This window comes from Phascolarctos cinereus, unplaced genomic scaffold, assembly GCF_003287225.1.
Source record: "Phascolarctos cinereus isolate Bilbo 61053 unplaced genomic scaffold, phaCin_HiC Scaffold_9;HRSCAF=440, whole genome shotgun sequence".
In the NCBI taxonomy this organism is placed as follows: Eukaryota; Metazoa; Chordata; class Mammalia; order Diprotodontia; family Phascolarctidae; genus Phascolarctos; species Phascolarctos cinereus.
Window position 1 is genome coordinate 14,980,370 of NW_027556402.1, and position 20,717 is coordinate 15,001,086.

At 41.4% G+C, this 20,717-nt stretch overlaps 1 protein-coding gene across 1 annotated transcript in view; it reads right to left on the reverse strand.

Annotated features, from left to right (window-relative positions):
- The window catches only part of LOC110209828 (sulfotransferase 1 family member D1-like), a 32,749-nt gene extending 17,094 nt beyond the window's left edge, over nt 1-15,655 (reverse strand). Inside the window, exons 1-2 of the mRNA XM_020988551.2 lie at nt 15,357-15,655; nt 1,091-1,249 (exon numbers count right to left, since the gene is read on the reverse strand). Of these exons, the coding sequence (XP_020844210.1) occupies nt 1,091-1,235 (145 nt within the window). The 5' untranslated portion in view covers nt 1,236-1,249; nt 15,357-15,655. The remainder of the gene's footprint in view (nt 1-1,090; nt 1,250-15,356) is intronic.
- Between the last annotated feature and the right edge of the window lie 5,062 nt (nt 15,656-20,717).

A 20,717-nucleotide genomic window follows, 5' to 3' on the forward strand; every position in this document is an offset into this window, starting at 1 on the left:
GGTGGGAGCCATTTGTGTAAAAGTAAGTTTAGATGCTAGCATACAAAGGATCCCAGGGGATGCAGGTTGTCATCTTCTCTGCAACTTACCATCTTCAATCAATCAATCAACAGTTATTGAGAGCCCACTTTGTTCCAGGTACTGTACTAAGTGCTGGAGATACAAAAAGAAACAGAAGACAATCCCTGCACTCGAGGAGCTCACAATCCAATGGGGGAGACACAAGCAAACAAATCCGTATAAGCTATTTACAAGAGAAATAAAGAAATAATCAAGAAAGGCATGGCACAAGATTAAAAGGGGTTGAGAAAGGCTTCCTGTAACAAATGGGATTTTAGTTGGTCCTTAAAAGAAGCCAGGGAAGCTGGCAGGTAGAGAAGAGAAGAGAGAGCATTCCAGGCATGGGGGAGAGCCAGAGAAAAGCCCAAGAAATGAGAGATGGAGCATCTTCTTGATGGGACAGCCAAGAGGCCAGTGATACTGGATCAAAGAGGATGGAACCAGGAGCGAGGTGTTAGAAGACTGCATAGGTAGTAGGCAGCTAGGTTATGAAGGGTTTTGAATGCCAAATAGAGCACTTTACATTTGATCTTGGAGGTTGTAGGGAGTCATGGGAGTTTATTGATTAGGGAGATCTGAGCTTTAGGAAAATCATTTAGAGTTTTAAATAGTTGTCTAGATCAGTGAGGTCAAACTCAAATAGAAATGGCCCCTAAACCATACATGAGGATCTCTGTGGGTTGCGTATTGACTTAGAACAACACATACATACACATGTAATATATCTATATGTATATCTATATTTAAATGAACACATCAACGCATAAAAATCAGATAGGAACTCCATTTTAATTAGGTTCCAACCATACTCTGGAGAGCTATGGGCCATATATGCCTGATGACTGAATGTTTGACACCTCTGATGCAGAGCACTGAGAGATGAAGTGATTGGCTTAGTAACACATGGGCAGTATGTGGCAGAAATGGGACCTAAACCAGCCTTCTGAGCTGGAGGCCAGCTCTCAAACCACAGTAGCACATTGTTTTTACAAATAAATAAAAATGGTCTTAGTGAAGTGACTGAACTCACCAGACTTGGGATAGGTGGAGATGAGAAGATCATCTGGTCTGGCCTCAAATCCTTCTACCTCTGACCACGCTTCTGCAATGGTCCAGAAGAGGGGGACTCCCTTAACATCCACTAATTCCTGTCTGAACACATTTTTGTTGTCCATTTTTCAGAGACCGGCTTTAAAACAATCAAATGGAAGACCCCCATGAATATTGGCAGAGTTTATGAAATCTTCATTTTGACGTTAGCATTTGATATATATTTTTTGATATACATATGTTTTATGTACATATAGATCTATAATATGATTTTTGGGTCGATTAAACAATAAAGTATATATGGTGGCACCATATTATAATACAGTTATTCAGTCACAGTTATTAAGTCACATATAGTAAAATCCTGATCTAACATTGATTATGGAGCAGACAATAGTTTTGACTTCCTGTATCACCACTGTGAAGATAACAAAAAGAATTGGGCATTTGGAAGAACTTCCAGAATTCAAAATTGGCAAACTGCTTGCAAGATCTTCAGTAATACTATCTGCCTCCTTTCCTTTGTATACTCAGTGATTACCATGGTGGCTGGCATACAAATGTTGTTGAATGACTAACACGGAATCATTTGGAGCAGTTATAGAGCAAATAGTGATTTAAATAGTTAATTTTGCATACATGAAAATTGTACAATACTGGACTGAGTGGTTCAGTTTTTCCTTGGGACATTCAACCAGATTTTATCAGCATGTCCTAGAAATTAATCCCTTTTTATTAATTTAATTATAGGGTTAGAATCTAAGTTCAAAATTCTTGTAAGGAAAAACAAATGGGAGGAAAAACAAGGATATGAAAAAAAAACAAGCAACTGTCAATTATTAAAGTACCTTCAATGGTCCAAATTTTAGCTTTGGCCGCAGTAGTAATAAACCAATTAATCAACACACATTTATTTAGTCAGCTGGGTCCTGATGAATGTGAATAATGAATCCTGTGTAGTAGTCACATTATTTCAGTTCCCTCTGAGAATTTCCATTGGACTGGGATCAATAACCATAGTTTAAAGAATTATAACTTCAAATGGTGTGAATTTGAATCCTCATGGCCACCTACCAGATTCTTTCTTCACGCTAATTCAGACCTAGATGGCCCACAGTGTAGATGTTTAATAGATGCTTAACGATCGAATAACTAACTGGTTAATCATGTTTTTTTTTTCCAGTATTATTTATCTTAAGGAGGATTCTTGCAGACATCTTCCAGTGCTGACTTTGCTGCATTTTAGGACTCTTGTTTGATGTGTGGTGGGAAAACTACCCCCAAGTTTTATCTCCCTATGCCTGACAGCACTTTAAATAACTTTACAATGGTGCATTGAGGTGAAGCAGTGGATAGAGCACCTGCCCTGAAGTCAGGGGGACCTGAGTTCAAATCTGCCCTCAGACGAACACTTGACACTACTAGCTGTGTGACCCTAGGCAAGTCACTTAACCCCAATTGCCTAAAAAAAAAACCTTTTGAAAACATACTCAGTAATAGATATGGTACAGTGGAGAAAGTATTAGCTTTGGAGCCAGAGAACCCAGGATCAGATGTTGCCTTTGACTCATATTAGATGTGACCATGGGCAAGTGATTTAAACCTTTGTTTGCCTCAGTTTCCTCACCTGTAAAAGGATGGAAATAAACTGGAAGGCTCCTAGGGTTTCTTCTATGGTCTTATAACTAGTTGTATAGATGAAGGCTGTAGCAACAATGCCATTTCTCCTAAAGCTGAAACCCCTTAAAGCTTAACTGAAATCAGCGGTAAATATGAGCATTTAAGATAAATGGAATTCAAGGGCAGTAGAAATGGAATTGGGCAGCTAGGTAGCACAGTGGATGGAGCACCGGACCTGGAGTCAGAGAGCTGTTGTTGTTGTTCAGTTATTTTTCAGTTGTGTCTGACTCTTTGTGACCCCATTTGGGATTTTCTTGGTAGGGATACTAGAGTGGTTTGCTATTTCATTCTCCAGCTCATTTTACAGATTGAGGAACTGAGACAAACAGGGTTAAGGTCTGCATTCAAATCTGGCCATAGATACTTACTAACTGTGTGACCCTGGGCAAGTCACTTGACTGCCTCAGTTTCCTCATTTGTCAAATGAGCTGGAGAAGGAAATGGCAAACCACTTCAGTATCTTTGCCAAGAAAACCCCAAATGGGGTTATGCAGAGCTGGACATGACTGAGGAAGAAGAAGAAGAAATGGAACCACCCAAAAAGGAATGTCCTGATGCAATGATGCATGTCCTATATAGCCTAGGTGACCCTATATCCCACTAAAAAGGCAATCTCTTCTTAAAAGAGAACTGAGGAGCTCAGAAACCCATGATTTAGAGTCTGTACAGACAGAATGGGATTTTATAGTTTTCCATGGTTCTTCTCTCTCCTGCATGCAGTAGAAACCCAATTCACAGCCTTAGGCTTTGCTCCCTGCCCCCAATAATCTTCCTCAGATTAGAGGAAGAATAGTTCCTTGCTATCATTCCCTTCGCCAGCTGATACCCCCCAAGTCCCTTACTCTCTGGATCTCCCACATAACTCACTGAAATCACCCACATGGTGCCTGCCCTTTCCAATTATATTACTGTCCTACTTTCCAAGCACTCCATGCATCCTCACTCCCAGAGCTAGGCAGCTCTCCATCCCTTTTCTCAGGCTTGTCTTTAAAATGCCTTATTCAAGCAATCCCAGCCCCGACTCCACTTCCTGACTCTCATTAAAGATGGCAGGGAACAACTACTTCTGCTTTCCCCCATCTTGGCCCAGCGCTCTGGCCTCTTCTCTCTAATCCTTGGCCTTTTTGGCTTGGACTCGTGGAAGAAATTGGCTAGCTTCAGCTAGAATAAACAGGAAAGGTATCGATGCTTTCTTAAATGCTTCCTGGTCCAATATTTTATCTAATGTTCTACCTTTTGCTTCTCTATAGACTGATCTTCTCCGAGTGCTGAATACAACTTGGGGAAAAAACCAGTTGTTCTGGGTCAGTGCCCTGGTGGTTTCAATTCAATGCTGGGACAAACTGAGATACTGATGGGGAATTTAATTAGCCATAGCAGGGGGGGAATATTCAACAAGAACTTGGACTGAGGACAAAATGAGTTAATTCAGCTGAGTGAACCTCCCCTCCCCCTTGTCTGAGGTGCTTGTCATGGACTAGGTTGGTCTTCATAACCTTTTATGAAAATCTAGACCAAACCACATGGGGGCTGGGAAGTAGACTATTGTTGCCATCCCAGAAATTCTCATCCAGGTCCTTAGTCCTTGTCAAAGTCTCTTGACAGAGAAGCCTGAATTTCAGGGTTCTGATAAGTGGCTCTCTTCCATCTTCTAAGACACAAGGCTAGACTGAACCCTTTCCTTGGGGCTGGAAGGCTGTTGATCTGCTCTTTCCCCAAATCACCCCTTATTCTGGGTTCTCATTACCTCTTACAACTTTGGACTCAAGATCGTTGTTTTGATATCAGTGTAGGTGGAGTTGGTGGGACTTTGCCCATCTCAGCTGAGTCCTGTGTAAGATCACTGCCCATATCTTCCATCAATGCACCATTGCCTACACAAAGGAGTCAAATATTCCAGGTCCATTCATGTCTAAAAACTGGGCCCAGGCCACGCTAGAATGTTAATGGGCTGGGGACTAGAGGCTTTTGCTTCACTGCTAGAGGTTCTTCTCTACTTTCTGCCACCTATTTGTAGGCTCCCCTTTCCTACAGGGACACAGAACTAGTGAAATCTGAGTGTCAGTGACCCAGGGCTCATGGCATGCCTTGTATTCCCCTGTGCTGCCAATATCAGGGTGCCCAATTATGTCGGTTGGTCCCTAGCTGCATGGACTGTAGACTTGCCTATCGTTTAATCCTTTCTGGCTCTTGGATCCCACATCCCTTAGCTCCTAGGATGTTCTGGTCTATTGCCTGGTGGTGTGAGCTTATCCCGTGAGCGGTGGGCCTGTCGTGTTGTCAGAGGCCCTGCTAGGTGATCGTGAAGCTTATTGCCAAGCTACTATTTAAAAGTCTTCATCAAGAGCATTTTTGGTTTTCAAGTGTTTGAGTTTCTTCATTTATCCTGTACGGCTTTTGTCCCCTCTGTTGCTTAGCATTGATGTCACAGCATCTGCCTCCTGGGAGGGCACCACACATTTCCTGTAATTTAGTTTTCAAACATCAGGCTCCTACACTCCATCAAAGTCACCACCAGAGCACAGCCCCTCCCGGTTGGCATGTCAATAATGTTCCTAATATTGTAGGAGACCCTGGGGATGGCACCATAAGAGATGATGGAGAAAAAAAGTTCAGGCATAGCCCATAACATCATTCACAAGATAGGCTGCCCTAACCAATGTAGTTTTAGAATAACTTAGTTGATATCAAGGGGGGTTGAGAGTGGCATGGCATCAATGGAATGGCATCAATGAGTCAACAAACACTTATGAAGAGCTTATTATGTGCCAAGTACTGTGCTAAGCCCTGGGGATACAAAGAAAGGCAAAAATATGGTTCCTGCTCTGGAGGAGCTCACGTAAGAATGGGAGCTACAAGGGGGCAGCTAGGTGGCGCAGTGGAGAGAGCACCGGCCCTGAAGTCAGGAGGACCTGAGTTCAAATCCAGCCTCAGACCAAACACTTGACATGCACTAGCTGTGTGACCCTGGGCAAGTCACTTAAGCCAAATTGCCTAAAAAAACCAACCCAGAAACAAAGAATGGGAGCTACATATATCTATATCTATATCTATATCTATATCTATATCTATATCTATATCTATATCTATATCTATATCTATATCTATATCTATATCTATATCTATATCTTATGCTTTACACATATCTCTTGTAAGACACATATGTATATAGCTATCTATTATCTATCTATCAGAAATGAGAAATAATTTCATAGGGAAGGCACTAGCAGTGTGTGTGTGTTTGGGTCAAGACCTCTTAAAGACCGTGGGATTTACACCCCTAGCTGACTCCTCTTGCAGCCACTGGGAAAGGGGTAGGGGAAGAGCCGGCGTGAATACCCCTTAATGAGCTCGTTTTTCTAGGCTGTTAATGGCAAACCCCAATCTCAGGGAATATCACGCAGTATAGTTTTCCGGCATTCTTGCCTAGAAGGGTGAGTCTTTCTGACTCCAAAGCCAGCCCTCTAGTCCCTAAACATGAAGCCTTTTAGAGTGAATTTGGCACTCCACAAAGGAACTGCATCCCTTTAAAACAGGTTTCCCCCTCATTTACTCTGTTTTTTTTTTTTAATTTTGGCTAGGCAATGGGGTTAAGTGACTTGCCCAGAGTCACACAGCTAGTAAGTGTTATGTCTCTGAGGGCAGATTTGAACTCAGGTCCTCCTGACTCCAGGGCTGGTGCTTTATCCTCGGCACCACCCAGCTGCCCCCTCATTTACACTTGATGAGGAAGATTTATTTCACATTTCTCCTGAATGTATTTGGATTTATTTGTACGCTGAAAGTGAATTACCCAAGATGGGAATTTAGCTATGGATGACAAGCAGAGCCATTGAGAAAATTCTATAAAGCATGAAAACAAGGCATCCTCATGTCTAGATGTGTATAGGGGCTGGCCTTAGAGTCAGGAAGACCTGGCCTCGCATCCAGCTGTGCCCAGGGGCCACTGAACTTCCCAGGGCTCCTGGTAACTATAAGTTAGCATGATGTTCTTTCTTTCATTTGCATAATGCCGACATGCAAAGAGAACTTGGGAAGATGAATAGTAGGGACTGAGTGTGCCAGTCTTCTAGGCTGGTCTCTTCCTGTTTGCAGGGGACAGAGAAAGATTTCGTTCCATCTTATCACAGCTAGAATCAAATACAAAGTCATATGTTTGGCATTCAAGGCCTTTCATAACCTAGCCCTCTCCTACCTTTCTGGTCTTCTTATACCTTACTTTGTGTGTGTGTGTGTGTGTTGTGTGTTTGTATGTGGCAATTGGGATTATTGCCCAGGGTCACACAGCTAGTGTCAAGTGTTTGAGGCCTGATTTGAACTCAGATCTTCCTGACTCCAGGGCCGGTGCTCTTTCCACTGTGTTACCTAGCTGCCCCTGCACTTTACTCTTTGACACATGCTGTTTGATCCTTTGACACTGGCCTCCTGGCTCTTCCACAGGCCACACGCTCCACCTCTTTGGCTGTCCCCAATGCCTGGAATGCTTTCCCTCCTCGTCTCCACCTCCTGGCTTCCTTGGCTTCCTTCAAATCCCAGCTAAAATCCCACCTTCTCCAGGAAGCCTTTCCCAACCCCTCTTAATTGTAATGCCTTCCCTCTGGTAAGTATTTCCTATTTATCCTGTCTATAGCTTGCTCTGTATATATTTATTTGCTCATTCTTTTCCCCATTAGATGGCAAAGTCCTTGAGGATAGGCACTATCTTTTGCCTCTCTTTATATCCCCAGCACTTGGCTTGTTTACCATAGAGTAGGTGCTTAACAATATTTATTTATTGTTATTGACTGACACTGACTGACTGTAACATTTTTATGTATGCAGGATCTGATTAGCATAGTGCCCGGCACACAGTCGGAGCTTAAGAAATGCTTATTGACTGATGGCTTGCCCCACCTATCTTCTGGCCTGGCCTACCCTGCCTGCCTGGGTGGAGAGAAATGCTTTTTCATTTATTGTTTCCACTGGTTTCTTGGTCTGGCTAGGCCTGACCTGCTTCTGTTTCATTTTTCAGCTTTCCTAAGGAAAACCTACATGTCTTGCATCTTCTTTTGTATTAATGACAACATGAATCACTTGCAAAATCCTGTCCTTAATAATAACGGATAGATCTTATCTGTATGTCTTCTTCCAGAGATCAAGAGAGCCTTTGTGTGGCAACATTCTCAAGCTAATTGCAAACACTCTGTTGAAACTCCATATCATGGTCATGACAGTAAAGATGCACTTTGTAGATTATAGAACACAGGAAGGCCACAGATCAAGCCTTTCCAAAGATTTGGCTGTTCCAAATCCGGGCTGTTTGTGTATAGGTGACACCATGGTCCAAGCAATTTTATTCTACACCAGGAAAATTGGAGGGGTAGATAAAGACATTACTGACCCGTAGATTCTTGGGTGGTCTCCTTTCACCCCAGTGAGAAAAATGCGCAGTACAAGTATATATAAGCATTATTACTAACAAACGTAGTAACTTCTTGTTAGGAACAAAAACACTGTGCTGGGCAATAGAGCTATCGAAGTGTTTACTGTTAAGTTGTCTAGCGATAGGATGTCAATTTCAAGTGATGAATGCCAATGCAAGTAGTGTTTAAATCATAACTATTGATATTATGAATGACTAATTATAATAATAATACTGTGCATCGGAGAGAACTTCTTCGTAGTACTTAGACAACTTTCTCAAATGGGAAATTTGATTCTCGTAACCAACTTTTGGGGATAGAAGGGGAAAATACTATCCTTTCCATCCAATAGGACAAATGAGTAGCATTGGACATTAGGTATTACAGACACTCATAGAAGTGAGAGATTGCTGTGCATTTAGCACGGACTGGAAAGCTTTCATGGGTGGGTTGTGGTGAGGAAAGAGTGGAATTTGGTTAGGCTTTCGAAGAGGACTAGAGCTCCTCCAAAGATGAGTCGCTAGAAGGGAGGAGGGAAGCATTCCAGAATAGAATAGTGTTAGCTCAGAATGCCTTTTGTTCCCTTTCTAGGACACTGCAGTACTTAAAAAAAACATAAATTGTCTTCATGAAAATATGAGAGTAGACATGTTGTAGCAGTCTAATGCACAGGATGGGATGCGTATTCCAAGTAAAAACATGGACTTCATGTGATCTGGCATTTTATTTTTAATAGCTCTTCTTCCTGTTCGTATATCAGGATTGCTTTGCTTGTTTGTAAAAGCTGAGAATATTTTCTTTTGACCTGTTTCTGAGGACATACTATGCCTTGTGTTTATCCCACTTAATGTATGGCCACATCACAATAATGGATGTTCTGTTTACCTCTAACCCTCCTAGGATGACAATGAATTGAATTAGCTGTTATAGTTTACATGCAGAAAGTAAGCATTAGTTTAGGTTGGCCTTCCTCCACTCCTATCCCACTTTATGGATATTAGTCCGATTTACATTGAGTTGGTTTACATCATATAACAAAATCATGACTCCTTAGAACCAAAACATTCTTCTATGTGAGAAATTCCCAAAATGTATCTTATCTTATTGGATGCAAATTTCACTTACCTTTAAACTCCAGAGATTTTAAAAATCAAGCATCAGGGCCAAGATCATTGAATTTACTCTGCTCTGAGTACCTTCCAAATTCCTACATCAGGGATCCTTGCAAAAGAGTAAGCTCAAATCACAGACAACCTGTTAATAGTTTTCACTGGGCCCCTACTGTTTACTTCTGTAACCAAGGTGTCTGGGAACAGAGTTTCCTCCAGAGGATATTTATAATCTTTCAGAAAACGATCAGTCCCCCGAAAGATATGATTAACCCATTAGCAGGGGTTAACTAAAGCATACTGTGGAATTCTATTGCCCCTTAATATGATAAGATAAAGAAAGTCCTTACCCACAGGGATTTTTCTTGCTTAACTTTAAATTTTAACTGTCATCACTATTAATAATTAATTAAAATAATAATACTATATATTACAAAACACTCCTTAGTACCCTTTAGACCACTTTTAGAAATATGAATTAATTTGATTCTCATAACAAACCTTTGGAAGTAGGAAGGGAAAATACTGTTATCATCTCTAATTTAATAGATAAAGAAAGTTGACTTCATATGACAGAATTATAAAATGTTATGGTTATCAAGGAACTCCAAGCTCTCAAGTCCAATCTGTGCCTGAATTATGTAACTTGGGCTATTAATTAACTGGAATAATTCAAAGATAAGCAAATGCCTAAGTTAACTTCATGGCTGCCCATTGCCTCCAACCAAAGTCAAGATTCTTCTCATTCTATCAGCTCGTTCAACTTCTGGATAACTCTACTGCTTAGTAATGTTTTCCTTCAGTCAATGAAAAATCAGCCTGACTGCAAGTTTCTGTTCAGCTATTTCAGTTGTGTCCGACTCTTCGTGACCCCTTTGGGGTTTTCTTGGCAAAGGTACTGGAGTGTTTTGCCATTTCCTTCTTCAGCTCATTTGACAGATGAGTCAAACAGGGTTAAGTGACTTGTCCAGGGTCACATAGCTAGTAAGTGTCTGAAGCTGGATTTGAACTCAGGTCTTCCTGTCTCCACATACAACACTTCACCCATTTTACCACCTAGCTTCCTGAATATATAGGACTCAGAAGACCTGAGTTCAAATTCTGCCTTAAACAGTTGCTCGTTGAGTGACCTGGGTGAGTCACTTTACTGCTGTCTGTCTTAATTTTCTCATCTGTAAAAGGGGGATAATAATAGCACTTATCCTCCAGGGTTGTTGTGAGGATCAAATGAGATAATGCTTGTAAAGTGCTTTGCAAATCTTAAAGCACTTCACAAGTGCTAGTACTATTATTATTTAGTAAGCCACCCTTTGTAGTAGTTGGTGCAAGTATTCTTATTCTCATCTTATTGATATATAGACTTGCCCAGAATCTCTCTCTCTATAAATATATAGACTTGTCCAGTGTCATCCAGATACAAGTGCCTGGGATGGGATTTGAATTGAGCTCCCCTATTTTCAAGTCCAGGGCTCTTTCCACTATGCCCATTGCTTCTGATTTTGTAGATGAAGAAATTAAGAAGGCAGCTAAGGGGGCGAGTGCACAGAATGTTGGATTGGGAATCAGGATGATCTGAATTAGAATCTTGTGGCAGGCATATACTGGCTGTATGCCCTGGGACAAACCATTTACCTCTCTCAGCCTCAGTTTCCTCATCTATAAAATGGGGACAATAATAGCACCTACCTCCCGGGGCTGTTGGGCAGATAGAAGGAGATAACTTAGGTAAAGTGCTTCGCAAACTTTAAGGTGATACATATATGCTATTATTAATAAAGTCTCACAGTTAGCAAGTAAGAGTTCAGGTTTTCCAATTCCAGATTCATTACTGTTTCTGATACCATCAAGTGCTTTGAAATTCTCTGACAGTTCATACAATGTACGCATACAGTAGGATTCTAGCGGCTACTGAGGCATCTGTTTTAGGAGCTCCCAGTACAGGTGACAGCCAGTGGAAGAGTTAACTAGACTTCTGTCCACCTGTCTTCCCCAGGGTCTGAGGATGCCATAGACACCATCTACCAGCATAAACCTCAGGAGGAATTGAAGACGTCTATGAGATCATATATTCCAGCTGCTGCTGACAGTATGGACAAACAGCTTTTAATTTTCTCAATAGGTTTTCTTTTGGGGAGAAGCTTAGTTAGTAGAGTTCAACAATCAAAGAGTTTCCATCTTTATTTATTTGTGTGTATATACCTCCTTTATTTCTTCTTCCTTTTGCCATCTGTCTATTTAAACATATTCTTTTTATTTCTCTGCAGTCGTCACTTGCTTTTATCAGTTTTTTTTTTAATCTCAAACACTCAGCACTTAGCACAATGCCTGGCACATAGTAGGTACTTAATAAATGTTGATTGATTGATGGTAGTTAGGAGATTGCAGCATCTACTGTGTTGATTTTCTTGCTGAAATTTTTGAGATTAATTTTAACCAACTCTTCCACATTTTATTATAAATAAAGCAAAAAGTAAATATGGTCTCTCTCTCTCTCTCTCTCTCTCTCTCTCTCTCTCTCTCTGTCTCGACATAATTATGTATGTATATATACACATATGTATATATAATACCTATCTGTCTATCTATTGTTACTTCCCCCTGAACCAAATTGGTAGTTTTGCATAAGTTGGTGTTATGAGGTGTGGAGGAAACAAAAGAAGCTTAAACATTCAGACTCAGACCTTTTGATCCCTGCTAGGATCTATCTCACATCTCCAACATAATCCTTTCATCTGCCTCCCACATTTCCACTCTCCTAGTCTAACTCTGACCCTTACAGATTGTTGTTGTTTGCCCTTCATTCTCAAAGAGGACCATGACATCAGGAAGGAGATGTCATGACTTCCAAGTGAATTGGATTTAAGTGAGGGAGGGCTGGGCAAAGTCACTAGCCTCACTCTCTCCCCAAGGAGCCCTCTGGGTCCAGTGATCAGATATGGATCAGGATGAATACAGATAGCCCCAGATGCAGTGGGAGGCCTTGACCTTTTTAAGCTAAAGTCTTTTCCAGGTCTCACTTTGTCTGAGGCAATACCCATTCAGTGATAAAAAGCTGGGTAAAAATGAAGCAAAGAATTTTTACCTAACATAAAACAATCAGTCTGGGAGGGGAAGGCCCTCAGGGTTTCTGGCCAAAACAGAGACACTTGCTATTTGTACTTACTGGGAGCCATCAGAATCCAAACAATGATCAAGTGAGGCTTGGGCAGGCCCATTGTTGGCCACTCGATGAGAGCCATAGTGATTTGGATTTAAGGCATGATCCATAAAAATGAAATCTAGCCCATAAACCCCAAGATATCTTGCTAAGTTTCAGTGATCAAAATTTATATTCTTTTGGGCAGAGCACCTGCAGGTGAGGGTATGATTCCCTATGTGGAAGCTAATGAGATTGCCAGGCAAAGTAGTATCAAGAGAGAAAAAAAAGAGGACCTAAGATAGAGTTTTGGGGAACCCCATGGGTAGTGGGCACGACCTGGATGAAAATCTAACAAAGAAGACTGAGGAGTGGTCAGACAGGAGGAGAAGCAAGTGAGAGCAGTGTCACAATGATCTAGAGAGAAGAACAATGGCAAACACAGGGGCAGCTAGGTGGCACAGTGGATAGAGCCCTGAAGTCAGGAGGACCTGAGTTCAAATCTGGCCTCAGACCAAACACTTGACACTTACTAGCTGTGTGACCCTGGGCAAGTCACTTAACCCCAATTGCCTATAAAGAAATTAAAAAAAAACCCAACAACCCAGTGGCAAATGCTGCAGAGAGGTTAAGAAGAATGAGGAATGAAAAAAGGCCATTGGATTTGGCAATTAGATCACTGGTAACTTTGGAGAGAGTAGTTCTGGCTGAGTGATGAGGTCAGACCAATATGATAAGGGGTTAAGAAGAGAGTGAGAGGAGAGAAAGGGGAGGCACCTAACATGAAAAGGAGGAGAGATATAGGTTGGTAGCTAGCAGGGATGCATGGATCAAGTGAGGGTTTTTTGAGGTTGGGGGAGACACAGACATGTTTGTAGGCAGGAGGGAAGCAGCTAGTGAAAAGGGAGGGATTGAAGGTTAGCGAGAGAGTGGGAATCATAGATGTTGGAAGATGAGATAGGATGTACTTTTGCATCGAGAGGAGTTTGTCTTGGTAAGGAGAAGGGGCCCCTCTTCACATGAGACAGGGGTGAGAGAGGACAGTATGTAGATCTGAGATGAAGAAATGGGGAGAAGAGGCAACTCTTGGCAAATATTGTCATTTTTCAGTGAAATATGAATCAATGTTCTTAGTTGACAGGGCGAGGGAACAGGAGTCACAGGAGGTTTGAGGAAGGATGGAAGAAGGTGTTAAAGGTGAGTCAGTGCATGTGGTGCAATTAAGGAGGTATTACAGGGTTGCCTTGCCTCAGTGAGAGCCCATTTGAGATGATGTCAAATAAACTCGTAATGGACCGAGTGAGCACAGTTTCGTAATATTTTTCCAGCTTTGTTTAGCAACACATGAGTAGGAGCAAAGGTAGTACATGGTGGGAGTGATTCCAGACTAGTGCTTGGCAGGGAAAGATCTGTGGAAAAAGGAGGTGAGGGACTCGAGAGAAGGGGAAAGTGGAGAGTTAAACTGGTTGAAACAAGGAGTCAAATTGGGGAAGAGGGGAGTGTAGCCAGTGTAGGAGTGAAGACCTGGAAAACCCGAGGAGTGGAGGGATTAGTGGTCACAGTGAGGATGTGGAATGACAATAGATCATGGCCACACGAAAGACTGTGATCTAAGACGGTGGTATTGTAGGGTCTGGCTCAAGTTCCTGCCCAAAGTAAATCCTAGTGGGGGCAGGTCAGGCTCTGGCTGCATTTTCATTTCCTTTTCCATATACAGAGAAGTTCAGTTTTTGGCTAGCTAGTTCTGCTCTGCAGCGATCCCTGAATACTCCACCTGCCTACCCCAATTGTCCTTCTTTTCCTTCCCAGAGGAGGCAGCTAGGTGGCATAGTGGATAGAGCAGCACCAAGCCTACTGACTGTGTGACCCTAAGCAAGTCACTTAACCCTGTTTGCCTCAATTTCCTCATCTGTCAAATGAGCTGGAGAAGGAAATGGCAAACCACTCCAGTATCTTTGCCAAGAAAACCCTAAATGGAGTCAGAAGAGTCAAACATGACTGAAACAACTGAACTTCCCAGAGCTGGGCTTAATTAGTGCCTGCCTTCTGATGATGAGAGGTTGGTTCATGTGCTTTCATGATGTTCAGATAATATTAAAAAAAAAAAGAGGAGAAATCCACCATGACAATAGCCAAATAATGAGTGCATTTATTGAAAAGTAAAATTCCAAAAGTGCATTTGTAAAAGTTGATGCTGTAGCCACCAGGAAAAGAAACTCACATAAGACAGGCTGGCAAATGAATCACATGACTGATTTCCTGACATCCCCTTTCCCAAGGAGCTCTTTCCTGTATAGGGCTCTTAATTACTTGAATTTAGTACTATTTTCTGAGAAGTTACAACTGAATGATATCAGAAATACTGAGAGAGGATTACTGCTTAGCCAGAGGAAGCATTCACACCTAACAACTTGAAATTTCTTATTTTTATATTGCTCAGCTTCAAAAATAACATATGGAACTGCCTTCATCTTGAGTTTAATCTAACTGTAAACACATTTCCAGTCCATATGCTAGCCTCTTGCACCAGAGAGTCCTCAGATTTCGCCTGAATTGTTTGGGGGGTGGGAAAACCCAGCTGTCACACTGTGGTATAGGGGCTTACATCACAATGGTGCATTCAAACTGTTTTTTCATGTCTCTGACAGCACAGCACAGCAGGGCACTTCAATGCTGGATGGCACCCCAGAGATTACCTCAGCTAAGAGCTTCACTCATTTTATATTGAACTAGCTCACCCAAAGTGACTCTCCTGAAGGCATACAGGTGGTTAGTAGAGCTAGGGCTAAAAAGGCAGTTCTCCCAAATACTACCCATACCTTCCTCTACACTCTGCTCACCCTTCAGTTTTTTGGTTCTTTGAATTTTTGATTAATCCAAGAAAGATTGGGTTCAACAGAGGGTAGTGTTGTTTCTTACCTGTTTCTTGCCTCTCCCGAGAAATCAGAAATCCAGATTTTCTCTGCCTGACTTGGAAAATGATTCAGCTCCTGTGACCGAGTCAACTTAGATGACTTCTTTCAATGTTCTTAGAAAAGGCAATAAAACGAGATGAACAGGATATTCAACAAAGTGACCTGATCAGGCAGTTTTTATGGTTGTTATTCTAAGCTGGGAAGGTGTAGTATTTTGCCTTGGTGGGGGGGTCAGGATGAAACAAAAGCAGAGGAAATGTACCGGGCTCAGCTGCAGGACCAGGTGCTGTGACTAAATATGTTTGTTAGATAAAGGATGGACTCAGCCCTCCCAGCTCCTCCCCTGAGGGAGGGAGGCTGGACCAGAAACAGATGTACTTATAACTACGGGGCTGTAAAACAGAGGGGGGAAAGCAGGCACATTTTTTTTAATCAATGGCACACAATACTTGGCCAAGTCAATAAGTGTAGCTGTTAGAGGACACGGAGTTAGGCACTAGTATAAAGTGAATGTTAAGAAAACTAAGACCATATTAAGAAAATACAACAATTTTTCATTGTATCAAAGCTTAGCTTTTAGCCAAACCAGCCTGCAGAGTCAGACATACTTGCTTCCTAAAGCGTTCAGTGGGTTAACCCTATCCAGTCCAAGGTTTGCCAACCTGGGCTTTTGGTAAACTTTCTGGCATCCTCCTTCTGTATGAAAGGAAATGACTTGTAGAGTTCGTCATAAATGTGCATATTGATTGTATTTATAGAGCACTTTAAAGGTTGCAAAGAGCTTTACAAAATTGACTCATTTTATCCAAACAGTAATAATAATAACAGCTAATATTTGTATGGGGCAGTTAGGTGGCACAATGGTTAGAGTGCCAGCCTGGTATCAGGAGGTTGTTGTCATTGTTGTTGTTTTATGCTGGACTCTTTGTGACTCCTTTTGGTGGGTTTTTTTTTTTGCTTTTTTGGTGTTGTTTTGTTTTTTGGCAAAGATATTGGAACGGTTTGCCATACACAGTAACAGCAACATTGTGTGATGGTCAGCATTGGTAGACTTAGCTCTTCTCAGCAATACAACGGTGCAAGAAAATTCCAAATGGCTCATGATGGAAAATGTTATCTACATCCAGAGAAAGGACTATGCCATCTGAATGCAGATCGAAGCAGACTATTTTCACTTTTTTGGGTGGCTTTTCCTTTTTTTCTGTTTCTTCTTTTACAACATGGCTAATGTGGAAATATATTTAACATGATTGCACATGTCTAACCTATATTAGATTGCTTGCTATCTTGGGGAGGGGGAGAGAGAAAAATTTAGAACTCAAAATCTTATGAAAAATGAATGTTGGAAACTATCTTTATGTGTAATTGGAAAAAATAAAATACTATTTACATAAAAAGAAACACATTGATACTTTAAAATTTTAAATATTTATCTTTTCAAATGTTATTTTCTAAATAAGTTTGTAGCATTTATACTTCTGAAGTTATTAAAACTTAAAACTGCACTAAGACTTTTGGGTCACCCTGTAAATTAACCAAATGAAATACTCCGAAAGTAGTTGTGTTAGTAGGGGGGAAATGGTGGATTGAAGAGAGAAAAGTAAGGAGGTAGGGGGTAGGTGGTCCATTGCCAAGCACCTGAGAAATTTAAGAGACAGTTGAAAGGATGATTGCTACTGGCCAAAACCAAATGAATTTCATTGATTTTATTTGTTTTTGCTAGGCAATGAGGTTAAGTGACTTGCCCAGGATCACACAGCTAATAAGTGTTATGTGTCTGAGGCCGGATTTGAATTCAGGTCCTCCTGAATCCAGGGCCAGTACTCTATCCACTGCGCCATCTAGCTGCCCCAAGTTTTTTGGTTTTAGAAAAACGTGGATAGACTTGCACAAAATAATGAAAAGGGAACTGAGCAGAACTAAAAGAACATTGTATACAGTAACAGTAATATTGTTTAAAGAACAAATTTGCACAACTAAGTCATTTTGACTATTATAAATATCCTAATTAGCTACAAAGGACAAATGAAGGAAGATGCTATCTGCATCCAGAGTAAGAACTGATAAATAGAAGCGTATATATATATGTATATGTATATGCATATATATATATGTACACACACACATATATACATATATATGATTTTACATACACATATTTGTGTCTAATGGTAGCCATCTTTAGGGTGAAGGGGGAGAGAAAGAAGAAAAAGAAAATGGCATGATAAATTGGGTATATATTTAAAAGCAATAGCAAGCTATACATAATAGATTTGCAGTTTCATGTGCAATCATCTTTTTATTATTCTATGTTATAGAAATGCTTATTTTATTTCATAAATTAAAATAAAATAATTTTTAAATGAATGAGGTTTGAATATGAAACATTTTTTATATAAAGCTAGAAAAAAATCAATGACAATAGCCCATAAACATCATGCTAATTGAGCTCCACAATGATCCGAAACCCTGAATTAGTTTCCATCTAATGAAGTTACCACATTTTTGTTGAGTCATTGGAAAAACTGAGCTCATTCTTAATCAACATGCCCATACAACTTTTGGCTGTTTAACATAGGGGGATGTTTAGATTGGCCCTTCTGGTGGTTGCCCAGAGTATGTGTAAATATTCTCTTCCTACCTCCAGTTTATGGCAGCATAAAAGCTTTCAGGCCATGTGGAGATCCATTGATGATAGATGGTATAGCCTCTAAGTGATCCCTTCATTGTCCTCCCAACCAAAGAAAGCATGGGGTGGGGAGCAGGAGGAGGGGCAGCAGTCTATTTTGTGATGTGAAAATACCAAATGATATCATCAATAGGTCCCACGTGGCTGAAAATAGACTCAAAGCACCCACACGGTCACCTGGAGGTATGTAGAAGGCATTTTCAAATGCTCCATACAACCCATCAAGGACCAAAGCAAACATGTTCTGTCACCCTGTGAAATGAGCTAAGTGGTTATAAAAGGGATTACGGTTTTATAAGTATGTTTGGCAAGTGAGAATAGGATAGATTTCTCCAAGGGTACACTAAAAATACCAACTCTTCTGCTGTGGTGTATTGCTAAGCTTTTCAAATGACATTTTATACAGCAAAATTTAGGCTGCAACTGTTGTAAGACATTTCCAGGTTGGCATGGGGACATTACAAACCTAGGGTGGGGAGGGGAGTCGGGGTGGGGTGGCAGCCAGCATGAATTGTGAATAGCATATTCCTCTGTATTTGATTGACCTTTACAAAGATAGCCCTTGCAAGGGGTCAGTAATAATAGCTGATATTTATAAAGCACATTAAAGAGTCCCATATAACTAGTGCCCTCAAGCCCCAGGGCCCAGGGTGACAGTCGATTGGAGATCAGAAAGAAAGATTTAAGTACTCATGATTATTGCCTTGTTTCCCCTCTGCCTTCACTGGGAATGTCTGACATGGGATCTCTCCCTGGGGAGGCATTTGCTTGCCACAGTCATGAAACCACTTAAAGGCATGGGGAGAGATGGGGACCTAGGAACGCTGAAGCAGCAGGAGGCTGCTGGAGAAGAAGGAGCTGTGCTGGGAAGGATAGAATACTGCCTCCATCCAACATCCTTCTTTCTTTCTGAAGCAGAGGCTTAAATTTTAAATATTTGTCAGCCAAAGGTTTCTCTATGTCCCTTTAGACAGTGTGCCTTGGATGCAAGGTTCTTCAATCAGACAATCAATGGGCATTAAATACATATCTGCTAGTAGCCTCATACTGTTCAAATACAAGCGTGGGAAGGGATCCTTGCCCTCAGACATATTACATTCTTCTGACTCATGGTATTAAGGCTGTGGATCGGCACTTCTGGGAAAGCTCTCTTGACTCAAGGCTCTGCTTTGACAGCAGACACTTTAGAGGCACAGCTTCCATCCACGAGAACTGGATACAAGGAAGGTGTATAAAGATGAGTGGAGGTCAGAGCAATGGTTGTGTTTCCTGAGTCACCACAGCTCAAACTCTATTGATGTGGAGATCATGTCGGCCTCAGACTCTCACATCACCAGCTTTGAGTGACTTCCTGACAATTGTTTCCATGAGTCAAACATTTAAGAGGGTGCCTACTGTGGGCCAAGCACTCTGCCAAGAAAAGTAAAAGATGGTCTCTGTCTTCAAGGATGTCTAATGGATATTTTCTTCCTAAACCATCCTTCTGGCATCATCACTAATCCTGGGATTGTTTTTCCCCAGAATAACAATCCATTCCTTTTTATTGCAAGCACTGGGCAATATTTTCTGAAACTCCAGAATCAGCTATGGCTCATCTCCGTCCAGTATCCCTTGGCTTTTGGCCCTAGGAAAACACACCCTCAATTGTAGTTAGGGGAAAAATCTTTATTATGCCCCTGGAACTTATTATTTCCCTCCACCTGGCACCTGACATCTCTTCCTTAGTTGCTTTCCCTCTTGGACCAGTTGATGATATTCTGCACCTGGGAAACAGCAAATCCTGGCCTTAGTAAGTTCAGTATTGCCAATCCTTAAAAGACAGAGATAGCTTCCTAACCAGTCTTACAATCTCTGCTAACCCCTTTCTAAGTACACCTTCCTATAATCCCTAGCTTTGACTTGCTGGCATGGCCAGTCTGTACAATCAGGGCCATCACATTGGATGCATAGACAGTGGCAAGTCCATTACTGCAGCTCCTTAGAACACCTCAGTCTCTGACCCACGCATGCCCAGGCTTCTGCCTCTCCTGCTTCGATGGGTCACGTAGGAGTATGGAGCATCGTGAGGATCCAGACGGAATTCTCCAACACCAAATTCCGTAATGTTTTTAATATTACACCTGCCACATCTCCAGGCATAGGATGATCTGTTAAATGTTCCTTCAAGTACTCAGGCCCAAAAGAGATCCAAATGTGCTGCCTCCCAGCCCAGGAGGGCTCTCAGCTGGCAGAACATATAAGTTAACCACTAGTGCCTCACGTGTTGTACGTTGTCCTAGCATTCACAACGTGGGAAGGCAGAGAGAAAGCCGGTGTGATCTAAATACACTCAAACGTGATTCTGGTGGGAGAGCTCAGGTTCAATCACAGACTCAGTCCTTTCCACAGCAGTGACTTCTTGACATGGCTTAAATATTTGTCTTGCTCTGTGAACAATTCAGGGGCAAAAGGCAAGAGTGAAAACAATCCTTGAGGCAGTTTGGAAAACCTAGAACATACTTAGAGAGAGATTCCACTATTTGACAAGAATGACTATGAAAACTGGAAAACATTTTGGCAAAAAAATAGGTTTAGAATGGCATCTTATGCTATATGCCACAATATATTCTAAAGGGAGAAGCTAAAAAAAAAAAAGAAAGAAAAACAAAAAGACAGAGGAGTGTTGATGCTGAATGT